General features: G+C 46.6%; 1 protein-coding gene across 4 annotated transcripts in view; it reads right to left on the reverse strand.

Annotated features, from left to right (window-relative positions):
* The window catches only part of LOC142576287 (uncharacterized), a 136,052-nt gene that overhangs the window by 17,685 nt on the left and 97,097 nt on the right, over positions 1-21,270 (reverse strand). For 3 of the 4 annotated variants that reach the window (XM_075686342.1, XM_075686341.1, XM_075686343.1), the window contains 3 exons: positions 16,655-16,915; positions 12,370-12,588; positions 3,689-3,826 (listed from right to left, as the gene is read on the reverse strand). In XM_075686342.1, coding sequence (XP_075542457.1) covers positions 3,689-3,826; positions 12,370-12,588; positions 16,655-16,915 — 618 coding nt within the window. The remainder of the gene's footprint in view (positions 1-3,688; positions 3,827-12,369; positions 12,589-16,654; positions 16,916-21,270) is intronic. The other variant, XM_075686344.1, reaches the window with a different exon arrangement.

Genomic DNA, 21,270 nt, shown 5'->3' on the forward strand with positions numbered 1-21,270 from the left:
CATGGGGAGGGGCCGAATAGCAGTCCGTGATCCGGTGGCCGCTTCCGTCGTGGACGCCGTGCAGCCGCGAGGAAACCAGAGCCGTGCACGTAGTTGTGTGCCCGAAGCCGGCACCATGCGGAAATGAATGCGGCCTCCACGGTCGACACACCATAGCACTGGCCTTCCGTCAGGCAAATCCCAGGGCACAAACATAACACCATATACGCTTCGAGAACTTGTTAGTGATCTTCTCGACCGTCGGTACCTCGTTGCGGCGAAAGAAATCACGCATACGACCTCAGCGCGCACAACGCGTCATACTTTGTGCTGCGTCTTCTTTTTTCCGCATTGCGTCTTCTTTTCTCCGCATTTCGTGGGCGCTTTCCCGAGGGCGTCGACAGTTTGCCACCCGAAATATGCGAAGCTTTGACCTCCCTCCTCACCTTGAACACTGCTTTCGCTGACACCGAGCATCTTGAGTTTGTAATGGTTGCAATAAATGCATTGTTTTATAAAAGTACTTGTTCAATAGCAAATGATTCATTTGAACCTAGGAACAGTAGTAAATATGTCGTGTACATGTAAACAAGCGCTAAAGCCATGCAGAGCTGCTCTTTCTACTTTTGTCACTTGCAATGAAGCTAAAGAGCAGACGACGGGCAGCGTTGTGGATGGCACTGGGTTATTTTTCTGTCGCGATCTGGCATGTGTTGTAGCACATGAGAGCTCTACTAAACCAGTCATCAAAATACAAGTCTTTATTTATACCGAGAATTGCGCATTTCAGAAGCACATTTCTTTAGCGGGATTATTTTAGGTGCGGAGGAAGTCGGATGTCGCGCTTCGGTCATCTGAGCGGGGCCTCCCCTTTTTTCTAAATTTGTATCCGCCTATAGACTGCCCCAACGTAGATCACTCTCAAAATACGGCCAGGCGACCGCACGCAGTCGCAGCCGGCGTATAACACTGCTGCCCTCGCCCTTCTCTCTCTCTCTTCCTCCTTTCGGCACCTCACAACATTAGGTGCCTCGAGCACGTCGGCCATGTTGCCAAGTTTGGCTATATATAGCGAAATTAGGCTACAGAAAATCTGCGACATGGCTTTGTTTGGGCTAAAAGTGGCACCTTAATCCCGGCTCCAGAGGTGGCGGCTCTCATCAAGTAGAAACAAATCTCGAAGGCTATGTTTCGGCTGGCTGAAGCAAGGTTTGGGTACGGGCTAGTTGGTATTACATTGCAAACATCCCTTACAGCCTGTACAGAGACAGAGGGACCGAAAGAATGACCAAGACAAGGTGACTCGGTTAGTAAGCCGTCAATTGCATTAATAGATACAGAACTTGCTTTTCTGGGGCCCCACATGCGCGCTCGTTCATCTTAAGGAGACGGTCATGGTTCGTTTGAACTTTGAATGTGTAACCATGCTGGCTTCGTGCTATCGAGGGAACGCTTTGGTTTTGGTGTCTTGGCATATATGCTTGTTACTCAAAATAAAGATCACTTGGAAGTCGGCACTTGTCTTCGCCATTCTTTCGGTCCCTCTAGCCATGTACTCACTGTAAGTGATGTTTGCATTAGCTGGCTGAGATAGGAGTGCTGCTGTGCTTGTGTGACAGCGATTATGCGCCCGCATTAGTAGGAGGCATAGGACAAGTACGGCGGTAACTGTGAAACAGTATTATTTTGTTTATCCGGTTGATGTCTTGCCATTCATGTTTTGCGAAGTGTTGAAATATATTTCTGCGATAATAGCTACGGGTTTTTGTGGTTTCTTGTCCAACTGCTTTTGTATTTAACCAGTCAAAGCGAAACCAATCAGATCGAAACGTGAAACGATGCTGTCACATGTGGTGCGCAGTTCGGCATGTTGCCGTAACCATGCGTGCGCTTTTCATTTCCGAACCACAGAATAAAGCGCAAGTGCCCAATAATACAGCAACTGCAATGCTATGCAATAATTACGTTGTAAATTATTAACAGCCGACCTAGTACAGTAATCTCAGACTACATCCTCAGTACCAAGATTTCACCACCAGGCCTCGCCACTTACTGGTTTTTGAGACTTCTTTTTGTCCATTTAAAATTATCATCCCTACTTAAACCGCAAAGAGCGTGCTGCATTTGATAACTATAAATCATGGTGTCACAAAGTGCGCGCCTGCGTCCATCTTGCCATTGTCGCTGCAGCGCTGCTTACACGGCGGCGAGGAGTCAAGCTCCCTATTGTTCCCAAGCTCGCCGGACTGGCTGGTCACGTGGGTCGCCAGAGCGTGACGAGGGACAATGTGGCCTCGGCGAATGGGGAGAGTAGTTTGGAAGACGAAGCGGCGTGGTCATGCACCAAGACAGCTGTAGATGTGGTCGGCAGGCTGAAACTCCTAGACCTAAGTCTTCGCCGGTAGATCGATAGACGGTGCAAGTCCATCAAGATCTTCAGCAGCGAGGGGTGCCAGCAACCTGACGCTTCTTCAGACCTTGGCGAGCACCCCACAGATAAGCCTCGTGTTCTAACCTGCTCTCAGAACTTTCCGCCAGACTCTTTTTTTTAAATCGCGTTTCATCTCTAATTTAATTATTCATGGCGTGTTGATTTTTCTATAGTCTGTTAGTGTAGTGCGTGCCACGCTTATTGTCCCGTGTATTTTTCATTTGGACAGCATTTTTTTTTTCGAGAGTGTTGTAAATTTCAACGTGGTGGGCTTTGAGTCGCGCGTAGCGTCAAAGTGTGTTGTGTGTGACCTGCAAGTCTTACGCAAAGCTTTGCACCCTCTGCTTGTAGTTTGCTTATTCCTTCCTTTTATCAGGTCACTGACATGATTTTGGTTTATTAAATTGAGCGTGTATTTTTACGCAGCCTCCTGTCTCGATGTCTCTGGTCCACGGTCGATCAGGCGTGGACTTAACCGCCGGTCAGCCGTCCAACCATCCAGGAATGCACACGGTGTGGGTTTGTTGTCGCCTCATACCCTCCGGTTCGAAGAGTGCGAATACACTACCAGCAATTTTTTACACATGGTCATTTCATTTCCAACAAAGTGTCACAACACATTCTAGCCAGCTGTCAGTCCCTTTAAGCATCCTGCAAGTTTTTGTCTTTGTTTGCTTATATACGAGATTCATTTCGATATGTTTGCTCTCTGCAGTGATTCGCTGGAACTTCAGTTTCCTCGGGAAACCAAAAAGTGTTCTATGTGCAAGCATTATGTCGCTGCTAATGTAGAGGGTCAACCGTCACAGCATCACGGACATTTTGCTACGACGCATTATTCAAAAAGGAATTGCCGCAGGTGAATGTCAAATGTAAATACAAATAAAACTGAAAATAAGAATGGCTGTGTTTCGCTACAGTTTCTTTTCGCTCTTTTTGGTGTTTGACTACATTTGGGCTACAATTTCTCTAGCTTTGGGCTATGCCGCCTTGCACCCAACCTGGCAACACTGACGACGGGAGAAGGCGCGCTTCCTGCCCGCTTTCACCTCTTTTGCGCAGGCGAGATTGAGCCACGACCACTGGCTCCCCTTGCACGCCTTCATTCGCACATACAGCGCAGGGCACACGGCGACGGTGTTATCGCCCTTGGACTTTATACGGAACTTCACGGCAACAGACGCAATGCACTTGGAGTGTCCATATAATAGCTATCGTAATGGAAACTTCTATCGGTAAACCTTCAAGCCATTATTACAGAAAAATGCAATATCACACCTGTGCCTAGTAGAGCTCCCGGATAGTACAGTGTCTGCAACAACTGGCTCTACACGCACACTGGTGCCGTCATTCCTGCTGACGCTCTCAGACAGTCCACCACTAGAAGCAGCTTCCGAGTTCTTTGGTTTCACAAACCTGAAACGATAGAGGCCAGATTGTAAAGCTAGAGTCTCAGCAAGTTACCAACAAATTTCTGTACAGTGAAACCTCGTCAAACCGCAGTTAACCAGAGCTCGGAAAAAGTACGTACTAAACGGTAGTACTGTTTAAATGAAATAGCATTTGATCAACAACTTACCTGTGAGAAATGTAACTCAGAGAGAGTGCGATGACAGGGGGAAAAACATGCAGTATTTATTCACTTCGCGCGACAAAAGTGTTATTTTCGTTTGATGTTTGATGCTGCGGTGGCCTAGCAGCGATGACAGCGGCCTCAAACTTGCTGAAGCTGTGAGCCAGCTTTTCAGCCAGCCCCCTCTTCTTGGCAAACACTTGCATGGCAGATTTCTCGTTGGCGTTGCATATTCTCCGTGCACAGGCGCAGTAGCGCTGCAGAAGTTGTGGGACGCCTTTTTCATTGCGGGATGCTGTTCTCGTGACGATTGCATTCATGAGGCTGATGTAACGCGCAGCTTCTGCCACTGTCGGGCCTGAATCGCCCGTGGTGTCGCTTTCCGTGTCGTCCTCATCACTCTTGCTAGCCGACACTTCGGCAACAACAGAGGCAACAATGGCGAAAAGTCGAACCTCGTAGCCAACATCTCTTTGCGATCGCAGCAGCGCTGCTGAACAAGTTCTTCGCATTCCAAATACCACATACTGTAGTCAACAGCAGATCCCTGTCGCGTGCCAGCGCCGACTTCTTCGTGTCACGTTCGATAGCACAAACGATGTCTAATTTTTCTTCTATGCTGAGCATCCGGCGTCTTTTTTATCCGAGCTTCGGCATGACGTGAGTCCTCGCTTGCATTACGTCACAACGCTCTCTGGCACAACGCTGAAATGATGTTGATGTGGCTTCATGCGCGAAGGCACAGGGCGCTTGGAGGCCGTTGTTCCAATCTCTGAGGCCTGTTGTTCTGCCAGGCCGCCCGATGGAGACGATGCACCGCCGTGTTTGTGAGACGAAAAGTGGAAACACTGTGTCTTAACCGATATGTACGCAATAAGCTGGTACGGTTTATGCGGATACAATACACATTATGTTCAATGGCCGCTGAGTGGGGGATTTCACTTGCTTCTTTTAAAATGAAACTACTGTGTAAGTGCGTGCGGTTTAACGAGGTTTTACTGTATCGGGTATGTTTCTAGCCTCTTTTCGCGGGCCAACACGTGGTACTGGGTATATGCCCTAAGGTCCATTGGTCGCCGTGCTGTCCCTGACATATATTGGTGCGTGTGTAATGTACAGCGTGTTTCAGCGAACACTTTCAAAAATTTTTGCAACTGCCTGTGGCAGATGCCATAATTCCAGTCCATGAACTGGTCTACTCTAAAAGGCGCAGATTTCTTGGACAAACGATGGAAGTGCACAACTTACTAATTAGCTAAAAATGCACTAATAAGTTTTTAACTAATTATCTCATGGCGCATATTGCAAAGTAAAAATTTTAGCGGGTGAGACTGCAAAGCACATCCACTTGACAAGAATTGTGTGGATGACACCATTTACGAGATACGCGCTGTCAAACTTGCAATAAATATGCACTGTCGTCCTACTTACTTCAATATGTAGCTTTATGCATTGAAGCACAGAAGTAACTGGAACGACAATGTATTTCTCCACGAAGTTCGGAAATTAATATCTCGAAACTGGTGTCAACCGGAGAATTCGTTCCAAGTGGATCCGCCTTGTGAATTCCCCGGCTAAAATTTGCAAATTGCAATATGGGACAGGTACTTAAAGGCTTAAATAGTGCATTTTCGTTAATTAGTCCATTATGCATTTCAAGTTTTCTGCAAATAATATCCGCCTCTTTGAGCAGACCAGCTTATGTTATGCCTAAAGAATTGGCGATGCCGGAACTCGAACAGAGCACCATTAGCAGAACAGCCCAGCGCTCCGACAATTAGGCCACAAGCTATTTTTTCGTCTGTCATGCTACAGTAGGCACAATAGAACATACTTAAGAATCTCAGCAGTGCAAGCAAGCTCATTCAGATGCTTGACGCGCTTTGTTGCAGTATCATGTTGAACAGCCTACGTAATTTTTCCCCATCGTGAATAATCCACATAAGAAGATACCGAATTATTTAGCTTTAGCATGTTTTCTCAAGAACGTCACTAACATTAGCTTCACGATTTCCCTTTGTGTCAGAATTTGAGTGCGAGGTCCCGAAATATTTCTAGGCGAGTTTGTTTTAATCACAGAGGCTGACGCACAGCTCTATTCTGTTCAAAGGTTGTTGAATGCAGGAAAAAACAAGGACTACATAAGGCACACTGGACACACAGGTGTCAAAAAAGGGGGGGGGGGATAATGAAAGGGAACGGATCGCTCTGCTCACTCTGTCTTCGGTTCCCTTTCAGTACTCCTTCCGCCTTCCTTTTTGCTCTTTCTGAGCTGTGCTACAAGCCTAAAGAAGCCCTAGAAGACGCTGTCAATGGACATGATGTTAATGCTAGGTGGTGCGGGAACTTCAAGGAAGCGTCACGACCAGCCTTCTTTTACTGCGCTTCTTCTAGTTTACCAAGGATCTGACCGTGGTAAGGGTGGTGTTCTCGATATCGCTGAAGGAAAATTTACTGATACAGAATTATTTTTTCCCTTCGGTATCTCTTGGCTTGGTTTGCAATGACATCATCATAGTAGCAATGTTTCGGTACTAGCCAGCATGGCGAGAAGTTGCATCTGCGATAGCATGTCAAAAGGTGGTGTGATATCTTAAGCTTCAGATAACAGAAGGAAAAGCAAGAACATGAAAGGCACGTTCGTAGTGAGGTGTGAACATGGTGTGGATTCTGGCAAAGACACTAGCAGCGTTATGGCCATTTCGTTATCAAAATGAAGGCAGGTTACCCACGGCAGTCAATAGGATGCACTAATGTCACTGTGGCCGCCATGTTTGGACTAAGCATAGATAGAAGCTGCATGGCTGATGATTTTTTTTTCTTGCTTTTGTTTTTCCCAGCTGCTACGTCACATTTTCGCGGTACCGAAATAAACCACATAAGACTCCCACGTATATTATGTTCCCCTTCAATATGTACCAATTCTGTAATGTACCCCCGTCATACGTTGTGTTTGAACACGGCAGCCAAGTAACTTTAGTGACGCAAAGGAAAACTTGCCCTTGCACGTTGCTACAAAGATGATAAATGTATACACTGCCACACGCGACCAACAGGTTGCAACAAATGACTGACACGTTGCAACGAGCGACCAAAATCTGCAAAGATGACGAAGTTTGCACAAGCATATCAAGAGAAAACATGCTCGGAGGAGCTCACGAAGACTTGGGTGAAGCACCCTAACAAGTTTGCACCGTTTTAAACCTACTAGGAACCGAGCGCAGGCTACACTTATTTTGGGGCTGGCCAGAATGCATATTCGCCGGTTCTCCTTAGTGAGCTTTGCCGCAGTATATCCCTGTTATGCGGATAATGATACTAACAGTGGAAAGGGGCCACTATCAAGGAACATCGTACCTGATGCTCCACGCGCCATCACCAGTCATAGTACGAGCAACGAAATGTCTAACAACTGCACCAGCAACCATTCAGAGCGGTTTCTGACGTTGCTGTGGCTATTTGCGGCCTTCCGTACTGTTACCTCTTTTTTCCATGGTGCCTCGAAAATGCATCAATGCGGTTTTATTTTAATGCATTTCTCATATCCTACACACCCTCATCAATTCTATCCTGAATGGTGAACTTTTCTGCATGCCATTTCGCACACGAAAGTGTGGCATGTAATCAAATGGAGGCAGGGTGCAATATAACTGTACAGATGTGCGGTGCCATTATCGTTCTCCTCGAACAACAGTTTGAGAAAAGCACAATGTCTCATTGAAAGTAATTTTTCGTTCATGCAAGTTCTGCTGCAAGTTATGGTGCCAGAAGTTTAAAAGGAATCATTTATTTCTCATATTATGACCTGTTACTAAACTAGGTGTGCCAAGGCAGCCTTGCTGTACGAGTTGTTTGAGTTACTTTAAGCGGGGAGTTTTAACACTCGCATGTCAAGCAGATTCTTTCTTTTTACCGTGTCGCACTTATTGCAAGTTTCATGCCACGTCTGTCACTAACATCTGCATTCTATTCGTAGCCTCCATATTTGTTCCAAGGATTTCATGCCATCACTGCAGCGAGAAGGACTGAGACACTGAGCAGAAAGCTCGGTTCAGATGCCGTTCTCACGAGAGGTGGAGTGCAACTTTTGTCGCCCTTTTCCGCCAAACTTTATACTATGCTAACTAGCGTGCCAAAACCTTACTAATGCAATTTTGCTTTACAGCTTCCACATTTCTATGCAGCAACGTCCACAGTACAGGACATTGTGGCTTTAAAACATTCTTTTTTTACACTTACATAAATACAATAAATATGTTTCTATAAATATGTATTTCTGCGTAGTAGTTTTAGCGTTAAAGCCGACTTTCATGGAGCGAACTCTTGCGCTGGTCGGATTTCTGGAGAGCATTGATGGGCGGTGATCCGGAAGTTTTTGGGGCGGCTGTCAGTGGACAGTGGGCGCCGAATGTTCGTCGCTCTTTCGCTCCATGGAGGTCCATCTTTAGTCTCCAAAATGCTTTATAAATTAGATGTTTCCGCCACAAGAATAAAACAGGGGTTAGATTCTGCATGAATCTGCGTCTACAAGTCCTAAAGAGCAATTCATACTTAATCTTTATTGATTTATTTAATTTGAATAAATAAATAAATAAACAAATAAATAACAACATCTGATATTTCAGACCGCCAGTAAGGCTAGAGTGCCGACTTGCCGCTGGAGCGCTTATCTTAACTTTTCCACCCTGCGCATTATTACAGAACGGAGCATGACTACGGTCATACGATACGTTTTTGGAACGCGATAATGCGATAGGCACATGCGATCGAGAAGAGTACGCACCACCACGATTGCTTTTCTGGAGTACCCGCCCGCCCATGTCACGTGAAAATGTCAGCATGCACACAAGTTTTCTCTTCCAGTACCAGTAAACCTCGCGGGTCGTCGCACGGCGCATCCACAGCTGTCACCGCCAGCCACACTGCGGCAAACTTCTTAACCGACTTGTTTGACAGCACATGCCAGTGGCGTATATAGCGTCGTTTGAAACATATGGCACGTTGAAGAACGCGCCACCGTTCCCTGCAGCAGACCAGCAGACGGCATGAGCGTCATGTTTAGCTCTGGCAGCATCATATTTTCTGACGTCGCTCACCACCAGCTCGATTGTGTTACGTTTTCCCCTACACCTACACTACGCAATCGGAAAGCAACAAAGCCTGTCTCGGGTTGCTCGATCACAAGAGCCCGGAGCACATAGGTATTCGAGTGGGCACGCCAGAAAATTCCCCGACAAGATGCCCCACACGAAAAAGCTGCTGACAGAGGGCGAATTCCAGAAACGCGAATGTAATTTTGAAGAAGCCGCAAAAAAAGAACAAAAGAACAAAAAGAAACGGCAATGCATGTATTGGGGCGTTTAGGACCCACCAGCTCAGCGTGCATCGGCGACTGGTGCAGCAACAGTTGGCGCACCGCTTCGCATCAGGTAGATGTCAAGTATAGTTGACTCTACCAACCTTTTCAGCGAGTTTGGTTCATGCGTAATCCCGGTTGGCAAGTTTTTCTCGTGTTTCTTTTTTCCGAACGTAGGAACGGGGTTCGACTGTATACCATGCCACCCAGCTAATGTCCTACATGTCTTGTTATTCATAAATAAACTAATTAAATGACTACCTTTCGACTAGCCCCACAGCCTATGCCAGCACTGAGTGCTACTACAGTCGCAGACCGATAATTTAGACTCGACGGAGACCAAAAAAAAATCTGATTTAAGTGATTTTATTCACAAAGTGGAATAAAAAGGGTGCCGTATTCTCAAATAGTCAATTTTCGGAGATACCTTCAGTTTCGCGTCACTCGCATAAAGGCGTGTTTCATATGCAGGCGATGGCGTAGTGGTGGTCGTGGCGACTGAGTGGTACCGCGGCGCACAGATGAAGCTTCATTTCACATGCTTCGTTTTGGCGTGGCGCGTGTCGCTGTGATGCAAAGTGTTTCTTGTGGAAAGTGCCTGTGAGCCACGGGTTACGGTGGTCTGTGCCTTACACAACAGCTGTGCCTTACTCCACATTTCCGTGTTCTGACCAGCTTGAGATGCGGGTTTCATCGGTGCATTAGGTTGGTACTGAGCATCCATGACCTTGCAGAAAATAAAAATACTGCATGTCGAACAGCTATGTCTCTTTTAGCCCTTTACAGGCGACAGCTTGGAAGTCTTGCTTAAGTACAAGCACAGACAATTATCCATATAGAAACAAAGGAATTGGTTGGTCCGTATTTCTGCGATTTGAGCTTGAAGCACATGCGGCTCTGCTAACAGTTCTTGCTTTCCAATGTCAAAGCGTTCGCGGGCTCTCTTGGCCATACAGACGCAAGAGGCCTATGGACGGCTTTCAAAGAAAGCTCGCGTTCCTTTTCGCCTCTAGGCGTTATGTAGAAAGGCGGCGACTCTTGTATGGCAACCCTCGGGGTACGTGACCTTTTAGCTGAAGAAACAAGACCAAACAAAACTACGAGGACGCTAGCTCGGCGTTGTAAAAAAGAAAAAAACAAACCCCTATATGAGCTCCGAACAAAAATTATTGAGTACTGTTTTGTGCTGTCTGTCCGAAGCCATATGGAGTCACCATAGGGGGGGGGGGAAGAGGCAAAAAGAAAACGACATGTGCAAACAATATGGCTCCATAGAATGGTACTCGTAAATGACACACGGAAACAAGCGGCACTTCTGAGGCACCAATGGACATGGCTGATTCAAGCGATACGGACTTTTACTTTACAGAAATATGCGTCAAATGCGACGACGAGTTTGCGAATATGCGTCGAGCTTCAGTCCGTAATTTCTTCCCAAAGAGTCGTCCTCTTATCTTTGTTGCGAATATCCTTCATTTTAGCATCCCAAACAAGTGAACACTGCACAATTGTAGTGATGAACAGCTCAATGAAGACAGGGCACGACATTGCAAACTGGCAGCGAACGTTGTCCGCTACAACTGTTGTCTGCTAAAACCCTCTGCTCGAACGGGTGAGTTCTCCACGTCGCCCGCACTTGGGCACGCCCCTGTCACCTGATCTCAATGTCACTGCTCACGGGTACTCCGTCATTGGTTACCGCTGCCACCGCTCGCGAATTTTTCAAATGTTAGATCATGATCGGAGCGACATGCGCAGATTGGAGAACTGGTATTGGAAAAGGAGGCTTGCTCACGTGACGGGCGCCGCGCCACTTCTGGCTAAAAATTACTTGCATGACGTGAAACAGGCTTAAGACGCGGCGGCGTATACGAGCAACCACATTCTTGGCACAGAGCCAAGCAAGCTACCTTTGTTGTCTAGCGCAAGACGCGTTGGCATCTACGACCAACTGAATTCCTTGAATATGTTTTCGGTGAGTAGCAGAAGACACATCGGCGTCTACGACCGACGACATTCTCAGAACAGCCTTAAGCACATCACAGTGCAGAAACGCTGCCACCCTTTGATGCGTTCAGTGCTATTCAAGCAAAACATCGTGAAATTGAAAGCATCTTCGAAAATGATCATTCTAGAATATGACCAAAGTATGTCAACGCATTGCTGCGCACACGTGCGCTTGCCTTTGGACTAGTCATCCTGTGGTTACAACTTGCTAGCAATCGCTTTTATGCTATTCCTATATTTTCAGAACGATGCTTCGCACGCATTATCAATGGAACAATTGAATCAGCCGGTCATGAACAGTAGATGATAAGAGTGGCACAGAATTGAACGGAAGCCATCGCTACAAAATCACGGGCCCGTATCTCGACATATTTTGAATCTGTTGCTGCAGGCAGACGAAAGTACACAGTCAATGCATGCACTGAATTTTCATCAGCGATTATCATCAGCTCGAGTAGGCTTTGCTAGTTTTGGTTTTGTAGAAGCGCCGGCCACAAGGCCGACGAGTATGCCCGCGACATATCGAAACAAAAATATTGCCATTTCGACTGGACACGATGACCAAACTGGCACACATTTGTCCAGTTGGAGTTCAAATTACCAAACGACGAGCTGTAAGCTGTCCAAGATTTTGATCATCCTGATATATTAATTCTATGGGGCTAGTGGCGGTGCCTCGGGCTTCTTTAAATAATCAAGCATGTGCAAATAATGAGCCGGCGACTGTATAAAAGTGCTCCTGGTGTGATTATGGCTGTACTAACAAAATTGAAGTGCAGGTCCTTGTATTAGCCGTCGAATCGCTTTCTGCAGGACGAAAGATGCTTGCATAACTGTAGCATCAAAAATCAATTTAATATACATTCGGCAAATTATTTTCAGCTTGCAGGTCTCAGGCAGATACAGCACAGAGCCTCGACAGACTGACGATCAGTCAGGTACTTCACACGCACTTAATTTACTAGATTTCAGTGCGGAGGCTCTAGATAAGAGTGCCATTGAACGTCCCAAAAGACAACTCACATCAAAAGAAGAAGACCATCTGGAACTCTTGGAGTAGAATGCGGTGGGCCAGAAATCCCTGTGCTGGGCAGTTCCTGCCCAAGAAGGGAAGTATCACCAGTGGCTGTTTGACGAGCTGTACTTTCAGCTGTCAAAGCACCCGCAGACGCTTGCAGTGTCTCAAACTGGCCAGCCACCCGGCCTTGCTCGGTGATGGCACCGGATGGCGGCAACATGCCGCTGTTATCCGGAACAGACATGCGACCATGAATGTCATCATCTAAAAACTCAAAATCTACTTTTGATATTGTTCTGGCATTACCATGCCCCAAATGAGAGGAAAGTACAGCAGAGTACAACTATAACATTGGCAATCATTACTTTCGGGTTTATAAGTAGATACACCAAGGCAAGATTCGCAACATTTAAACAGCATGAAGACACTAGACACAATGCTCACAGTGTAACCTGCACTAAGTGACCATTTCTGATTACAAAAGAATTTTGGCCCTTAGTTTCTTATAGTTTTTTGTTAACAAGCATGCAACCTTTCTTTAAGCTACCGATATCACTTTGAGGCAGCTTATCTTGGCACTCGGGGGCTTTTCCCATTGCCAAATTTCAAAACATCCACAGCGCGGCAGCATTCTTTAATAACTGTAGCTCCCGCTGTAAGTGAGAATCCCATTCTAAAATGCTATCCGCATCTCTCATTAGTACGAGGTTGCATAATAAAGGACAATGGCCAGTTTTCTTAAAGCGACTCTGAACCATATTTCACAGAAGTGTAGAAATGCATTTCAAGTTAAAATAGGCCATTTCAGAAATACCTTGCCGCAAAAAGTACTTCAATGCACTCAGCAGAAGCCGCATTGTCAATCAAATGCCCTCTTCACGGTGCTTCCACTCTTTCTTCAATGCCTCACACTGTGAAGGCTACAGAGGAGCAGGCCGTGCACACAACCCTCCGACCACTGAATGTCACCGTCGGGTGCACTTCAAATTTGATCTTGAATGTTCCCCTAGATGCTGCTACATCAGACTGTGGCATCCACGACGTGCCAAGAAGTCAAACGCAGTTATCCTCCGCGAGCCGCAGTGTGCTGAGCCAGCGTATTTCCCGCGGCACCTCGCGGCTGCAGCGGTATCTGCTACGTAGCTGAGCGCAGCTACATGAAACTGTAGTGCGCGTGCAGCGGTTGGTTTGTGCACAACAGGGCTTCAGTGCGTGCTCGCGCTCATATGCTCCAGTCTAGCCGTACTACATGGTGCGGACCGGTTTTGTCCTGCACCAGCTTGACCGACGGACAACAGCCCCATACAACCTGCGCAATCGGAAGTGCTCTCAATAGCTCAACACGAAGTGGAGTCTTCCAAGGCACCTGACCAGGAGCGACCAGGAGCGAGCGCGTGCTGGCAACCGCGCGTGTTGTCTGACTTTAAGTTTCGCGTGTTTTGAGACTAGTTGGGCATTCAAAACTAGTCGAAATCAGCGAGACCTGACAGCTACGACACCGATAAGCAAGGTAGCCAAAGTTTAATTCGTACGCGGGCGGTCGCGCTTGGCAAACAATAGTAGACTTTCCGGAAGTACGTAATTATCAAAATTCAAAAGTAGAATTGCGCTTACATAAGCGTAATTATTAAACTTCGTCAATGTGTATAACAGTCTAAAGAAGCGCACTGATTCAAACACCCTTCTGGATTGATGTCAACTATTAACAGTTAAATTATGGGATTTTACCACGCTCTGATTATGAGGTACGTTGTAGTGGGTGACTGAAAAATTTGGATAACATGGGGTTCTTTAAAGGGTCCCTCACCAGGTCTGGCCATTTTGAGCTCACAAGCGCAGGGCATACATTGCGCGATAACAGCCGTATCTGCGAAGTATTACATCGCTACGCGCCGCGGAAAAACGTCAAGTTTCAAACCAAATGCCGTTTTCCCTTCTCCTCACGGCCGCCGCGCTCCAAGTTGGAGTATGACATACACGCGCTAGTGCGCTTACGTACACGCGCTTGCACAGCGACGTCCCTCGTGATGACACGTGACTTCCGAGACTTATTCAAGGCAACACCTGTTATTTGTGTAATATGTTGTTTGAATAGATGAAGTAAAGCTTACAGAAATAATAAAACACACAAACCGAATGTATGCATGTTTTTATTTTACTTTGCATCGCAGCAAGAGCGATGTACTTGCGTTTCGTCTGCTTGTTCCGACGTCGTGCAGTCGCGCGCGCAGACACCGAAACTATGTCATTTTCTACCGTCTTCCAGCGTGGGATCACGCTCTGTGATCCGCTTGTGTCTGCTTCAGTGTTCGTGTAGCAACGACTTAAACCGCTAGTCAGGTGTCCTTGTGCACAGCCCACAAAATTGACGCTGCTCGAAACAGACAATCACAACAGCTCGCCCGCAATGCCATCAGTGGAAGTGCGCCACACCGAAAAAAAGAACGAGGAAAAAAATGAAGGCAAGGCCCGTGACGCATGCATCACGCGATCTTCGAGGTCTGGTATGGAAGAACGCAGGTATTGTGAATTTCTAGTTCACTATAACGCAGGGAAGGAATTTCGCCTGCAGAGGCTAGACGGGGCAAGCGAAGGGAGTATCTTGCTTGGGAGTGGATCTCGCCTGCTGAAATGATGGGTTCGCGGCACTGAAATATTTCTATCTCGGCTATTAATGAGTGCATCTGAAAAATTTTTTGCAGAAGAACGCTCCCTAGAGGACACGTAACAGCTTCCAGCGTATAACCGAAATTTGCCATGGGGCCTGGCGAGGGGCCACTAAACGTGCACCTAAATCTATTTACACGGGTGTTTGCGCATTTCGCCCGCATCGGAATGCAGCTGCCATGGACGGGATTCGATTCCGCGACGTCGTGATTAGTAGCCCAACACCATAGCCAGGAAGCAACCACGGCGGTTGATGTGGTTCATAGTTCAAGTTCATAAAAGACTGAGGAGCAGGCTTCTGTTGAAAAGAGCGTTTGGGAGTAAGCTGACTGCGCGCTCCGCTTGCGAGCTTCATGCACCGCGCGCGACCACAAAACTTGGCAGGAATGTTCACGGGTGAGCATTTTATCTGTGGACTATGTTTTTGCACCAAGCCCGAGGGGTGGTGAAAATGTCAAGACCCCTTCGACATTTTACAATTCTTTTTCCGTTTTTTTTTTTTATTTAGGCCACTCAGTAAAACGCAGTAATGTTGTAATGTACAAAGTGCACATTTAGGTCGAAATAAATTCCTTAAAACATTCCACATGCCTAGTCCTATTTCTGAACAAGTCAAATTATTATTTTGCCTTCTTTTGAAGCAATAGCCACTTTACGCCGAAAGATATCTAACCAGCCAAATTTTATTTATGTTTGACTTTCATGTTTGGTACCGGCTGGTGCTCTCTGTAAGTATACCGACAATCGCACGTAAACGCAAGACCAGGGATATATGCGCTGAATGCTTCAAAGCAATGCAAAGATGGTTGCGGCTGATGGGTACAGCCACTACACCAGTTCAATGTTCTAGCTCACAAAAACCTTGTATCCCCAGGTCGTCCCAGCTAACGTTAGCGAAGCTCTTAAAAATTAAATACAGAATAATCCTATCTTGGCTATTAATGAGCTCACTTGAAAAATATTTGCAGCAGAACACTCCCTAGAGGACACGTAAGAGCTTCCAGCGTATAACCAAAATTTGCTATGGGGCCTGGTGAGGGGCCACTTAACGTGCACCTGAATCTAGTACACGAGCATTTTCGCATTTCGTGCCGATCAAGATTTCTTCAATGGGGCGAAATTCTTCCTGGTCCCGGACCAGGACAAATTTTTCTTCAACTGCAAGGCTTTTCTTTCGAGGAACCCGTAGGGGTTTCCTTTGTAGCACTTAGCTACGTTTAGGTGGACGTCTCCAGCTTGCGGTTTTCTGCAGAACTATTATGTCAAACAGTATGTAGTTTCGTACTTTCAAGTTACAGCTTATGCAAGGCAAGAAAACTCGCGATTTCATGACAAGGACTATGATTAATCTACATCAGCATGCGGCCACATGGTGTCATCACTCCAAGCCATAACTGAAAAGCCTGGCTTGAGCTCTACAAGTGAGATGTGTATGCTAAAGTTACTAATGTAAAGAATGGAAAAATAAATAATGATTTATTGGTGACCTTTGCAGAAACTAACAGCTAGCAAAAACTGTCATTATTTATAAAATCCTGTCTGAATTAATGGTGACTGTTCGAAACAATCTTTGTAATGACTAAAAAAACTTGCAGCAACAACGAATAAAAATTCAAGTCTAACCTGAACCCTCCGGTAACGTTCGCTTGTGTGCTAGTCATCGCCTTCTGGCGACTTGCCAACAGCGCGCTGCTCTGCTCTTTCTGATCAGCTCCGTCGAGAAGTGGATGCACTGCTGCAGCAGCCGCGGTTTGTGTCACGGCAAGACCAAGGGAAGAACCACCAGAATCTGTTGAAGCCCGCGATCTCTCATGATGACCAAATGCACCTAAAGCGCCATCTGCTGGACAGTTCAACACTGAGTGCTGCTGTGGTATCTCGATGCTGCAAAAGAAATGAAAAATGGTGCAGAACAAATATAGCGCAAATTTCTTTCCAAGCAGGATCAATTGACCCACATCATTCACATATGCAAATGATCTTCCTGCCTTGTTTAACAAGATTACATAGAGATAGATATTCGTTTGAAATAATTTCAAGTGCAATAAGATATGGTCCAAACCAGAATCAGAGGAATAGTTATAGAAGCCAACGCAGTACGGTCCATTTCTGAAGTAAACGTCTAATTAGCAAGCAAACAAACATAATTTGACAATATCAACTTCATGTGAAAAGATATAGTTAGTTTCACCCAAAGGGCAAAGCACAAAAAAAAGCTACAGCAAAGTTTAGCATTGCGCTCAAGCTTTTCAGGCGGTGTTCTAACAATACGCAGGCATTTAATGACCACAGTTGTCTCTCGCAGCACAACAGGCAACTGCTGCTGCTCCACAAGAATGACAGCTACCAGGTCTCACAACAGTAATGCGGTGAGGAATGCCGCAAGCAGCATCGCAGACGTAAAAAACCTAATGGTGCTCGCGTTGGGGCTGACGAAACACCAGCGATGCTTGACAGCAATAAATGAAAGAATTAGGTGTTTTTTACTGTGACCTTTGCTATCTGTTTACCCCAGACCAGTGTGTAGACACCAAGATGTGGTATGCACAATGCTTATCAGCAGGAACAATAAGTATGTATGCGCACAACGACCATGCCAAAAGACGAAATAAGAACGTTGCTCTGCCTGCCCTGCAAAGCCGACTCATGGAATTACGAATGTGCATCCGCTTGGCTAGGCACTGTTTGCACTCATATGCACTGTTCATTGCTCGCATCACTCGAGACACGTAAGCATGGCCACACATGTACGTACCTCATCAATAATATGACAGCACAGCGGCAGCAATAGTAAAAACGTGTCTAGAATTGAAAATATGTTTATTTCACTCGAGGTAGACTTATAAGCCACCTTATGCAAACAAGGTACGCCAGCGGGCCGCATTCATTCGGCATGCGAGTCGAGCAACAATGGCTGCTTTTTAAGAATTTGGCAATGTAAAATCAGAAATTCTAGTTCTCCAGCTCAATCTGTAGCGGTATTCCTCTCTATGCCACACTGTACCAAGTAATACATTACATTACACCACAACATGCTTTCCTTTGTTTAGTGAATTCACAAATTAGTAATAGGACTTGTAATGAATAACACGAATTACAATGTGGGCTGCACATTGTTTCCACCAGCAGCTACCACGTAAGAACTTATAAAGGTTGGCAACAAATTTAACGTGCAGGTAGCTATACCACACGCATCTCGCTATACTTTAAAGGGACCCGAAAAGATTTCGACGACCTTGTACAAATGTACTGGGTCGTTCGGGTAGGTCCTTCTGATCATTAAGTGACACACATATAAGCGCTCGATGTACAGTGTGCAATTTATTATAAGGCTTTAAAAATGTGCATCGCTACCGATCGCAGCGGCGCTGCTCCGCCGATGTTTCAGCCGTACCATTTGAATCTCCGGCGTGCCTGACGTCGTTTCTACGAGTTATCCGACTAGCTACCTAAGTTGCGTCGTCGAGAATTTCTGAAACTTGATGGTGAACAAATGCTACTCGTAATATTGGGAATGCTGCTTAATTGGCAACTATAATATAATAGAAAGAGAATACACAATGACAATTTATCACTACACCGAAGCACCTTCCGCACAGAGCAAGCATCGTCTGCTTGTGTTACAATGTGCTCCACGTTGACGCAAGCTGCGTGTTCAGTGTTGTTCTCGAGTGACATGGATCGCCCTTGCACTTGTTACGTTGTGGGCTGCAAATCTACAGATCCTCGACATGTCAAGCTGTGACATCGTGTCCCTCTACAAAGCAACTGGCGAGCGGAGTGTCTGCAGTGCATTGAGCTGTTGGATCTACGCGTTTAAGGCTGTCACTTCGCTACCGAGGATTACTACCGCGACAGAGTTTTTAGCTTGTCCGGTATTCCAGTAACACAGGTGGACTGAGCATTTTGCCGTATGGGCAGAGGCACAAACATGAGCAGCCTGTAGGGGCTGCAGCCACCTAGTGGCGCAGAGCTAAACCAGACAAACGCAGAGTTAATACAATAGTAAACAAGTGTCTTGCACTTTGCTGCTGGTGTAAATTTTCAGCAGCAGCGTAATCGTGAAGGCGTTGTCTTTTTAAATGTTTGAAATGTTTTACATTTACAGTTATATTAGTTCTGTGCTTGGTTGGATGAGCCCTGTGCCACCATGTAGCTGCACCAAGCAGGCCACTCATGTTAACACCTCCGCCAATCCGTCCTCGCGCACACTGCTTGGATAGCTCTCCGAGGATCGACGGCCAGGCGGGGTGTAACTTGTAACTACTAGGGAGGAGGGTAACTTGTAATCGTCTGCAGCTCCGTTAATATGAGATGCGTAACTCAAGTCGTGGCAGGAATGTTTTACTGTAGCTGCACTCTACGCATCCACAAAATTTGTCCATGAGATTTCAGGGACCCCTTCAATTTGGACATTCAACCATTCCTGCTAATTCTGACTACAGGGTCCATGGCCTCTGCATTCTGTTGGCGCATGTTCCCCCACCCTGTGAGGAGAGGTGAGAATGGCCAAATTTATTTTGTAGCAATTTTGGGGGCCGGTAAGATTTAGTTCTGGAGCAGGCTGGAGCAGACAAATTCTGACTTTGGAGCAAGCTTATGGCAAATATATCAGTACAGCGACTTCAAGAAAATAAATGTTAATTGAGCGTATTCATATATTTAAATAGGGCAATGGTCAGGAAACCTTGCATTCTGCACATTAAGTAAATGTTAAAGAGCAGCCTAAACGCATTTCCCATGCCACTGTGCATGAAATTCTGGTAAAATGACTGACGGTGTTTCCCAGTAGATGTGAAGAAGCTAGGTTCAGTGAACTCCAGTGGTTTACTTGCATACAATTCCAGGTAATGTAACAGCAGCAACTAGTTCAAACAGGAATTCTGCACATGAGTGATTTCCTTTTGCGCCTCACTGAAACCACCGCAACTTCTGGAATTTGCATTAAGTGATCGGGTGTAAGGTTTTAAGCCCCGGAATAAGCTAGAGCTACCAACATTTGCCGACTATTGGCTACTTTCCAACTCCCATGCGCCTTCCCACGGCAGCTCGCCCTCTGTGCTTTTTTTTTTATCTTGGTAATCCTGCTGCTTAGCACTGCGAACACTGAATCACACAGGCGACTAGAGGCGGTCGCACGACCATTTGCGACTGGCAACCAAAAAGCGATTGAAGGCGACTGATGCTCCCACTGGCAAGCCCGGGCGCGCGCGACCTGCAAGTCACACTGCCGGAGATTATCGTTTTCAGCGACAACTCTATAAGGGTATACGCAGTAAGCACGCACTTCGCTGGTTTTGCATTCCGCCAACAGCCATGGATTTTGATTCGAGCAAAGAGGAAAGAAATATGTCGGCATCGTGCTGATGTACTCTTCCGTGGTGTCACTTGTGGCAGCGCGGAAGCCTCCAAAGCAAAAGCGATGCTAGTGTGTGCGCCCGTGCCTCCGTTGGAGATAAGCGACCGGCGACGTTAGCCACCTGCTACCCAAACTCCGCGCACGTGACGAGGAGTATTAAGCGTAAGTTGTAATTACTAGTTCACCTTGGGCGTCGGAATCGGTGCATAACCTTTGCACATTCTTTTGCTTCTGTTTAGTTTCCTGCGAATGCTACCGCATACATTCGACACGTTGCTGGAACCACTGCGCCCCAGCGCCATCATGAGGCAAGACACAAATTCCTGTAATCTGCCATGGGGGCGTGGATTTTGTAATTACATTCCTGTCGTCTGCCATGGTGGCTTCGACTTTGTAGTTGGTGCGACGCAGGAGGACGCGGATGAAAACACATTCTACTTTCGGAGCGCCGCTTCTTGGTTTAGCAGTTTTGCTACCACGGTCGTGCGACTAAACAACCGCGCAGCAAGCGACTGGCCCAAAATAGTCGCTTTTCGAGAAAAGTGACCATTTGCGAGCAACTTCGTCGCGCGACCACTGTTAATCTACACTGTGAACGATCCTTCAGACCTTGCCCACAAAGCAGATCGCTTTCAAGATAAACCCATGCGACGGCACATGGGCGCACCATACGCAGTTGCTGCCAAAGTACAGCGCCCGCCCCACCTCCCCTCCCCCCGGTTCCTTGTGCGCGACGGAAGACGGAGCGCCTCCTCTCCGCTTTGTTTGTGCGCACAAGAATGAGCCGCGATCATCGACTCACCCTCGCACGCTTTCACTCGCACATCCACCATACGGCGCCCGGCGACGTTGTTATCGCTCGCTGACTTTACACGGAATA

This window comes from Dermacentor variabilis, chromosome 3, assembly GCF_050947875.1.
Source record: "Dermacentor variabilis isolate Ectoservices chromosome 3, ASM5094787v1, whole genome shotgun sequence".
In the NCBI taxonomy this organism is placed as follows: Eukaryota; Metazoa; Arthropoda; class Arachnida; order Ixodida; family Ixodidae; genus Dermacentor; species Dermacentor variabilis.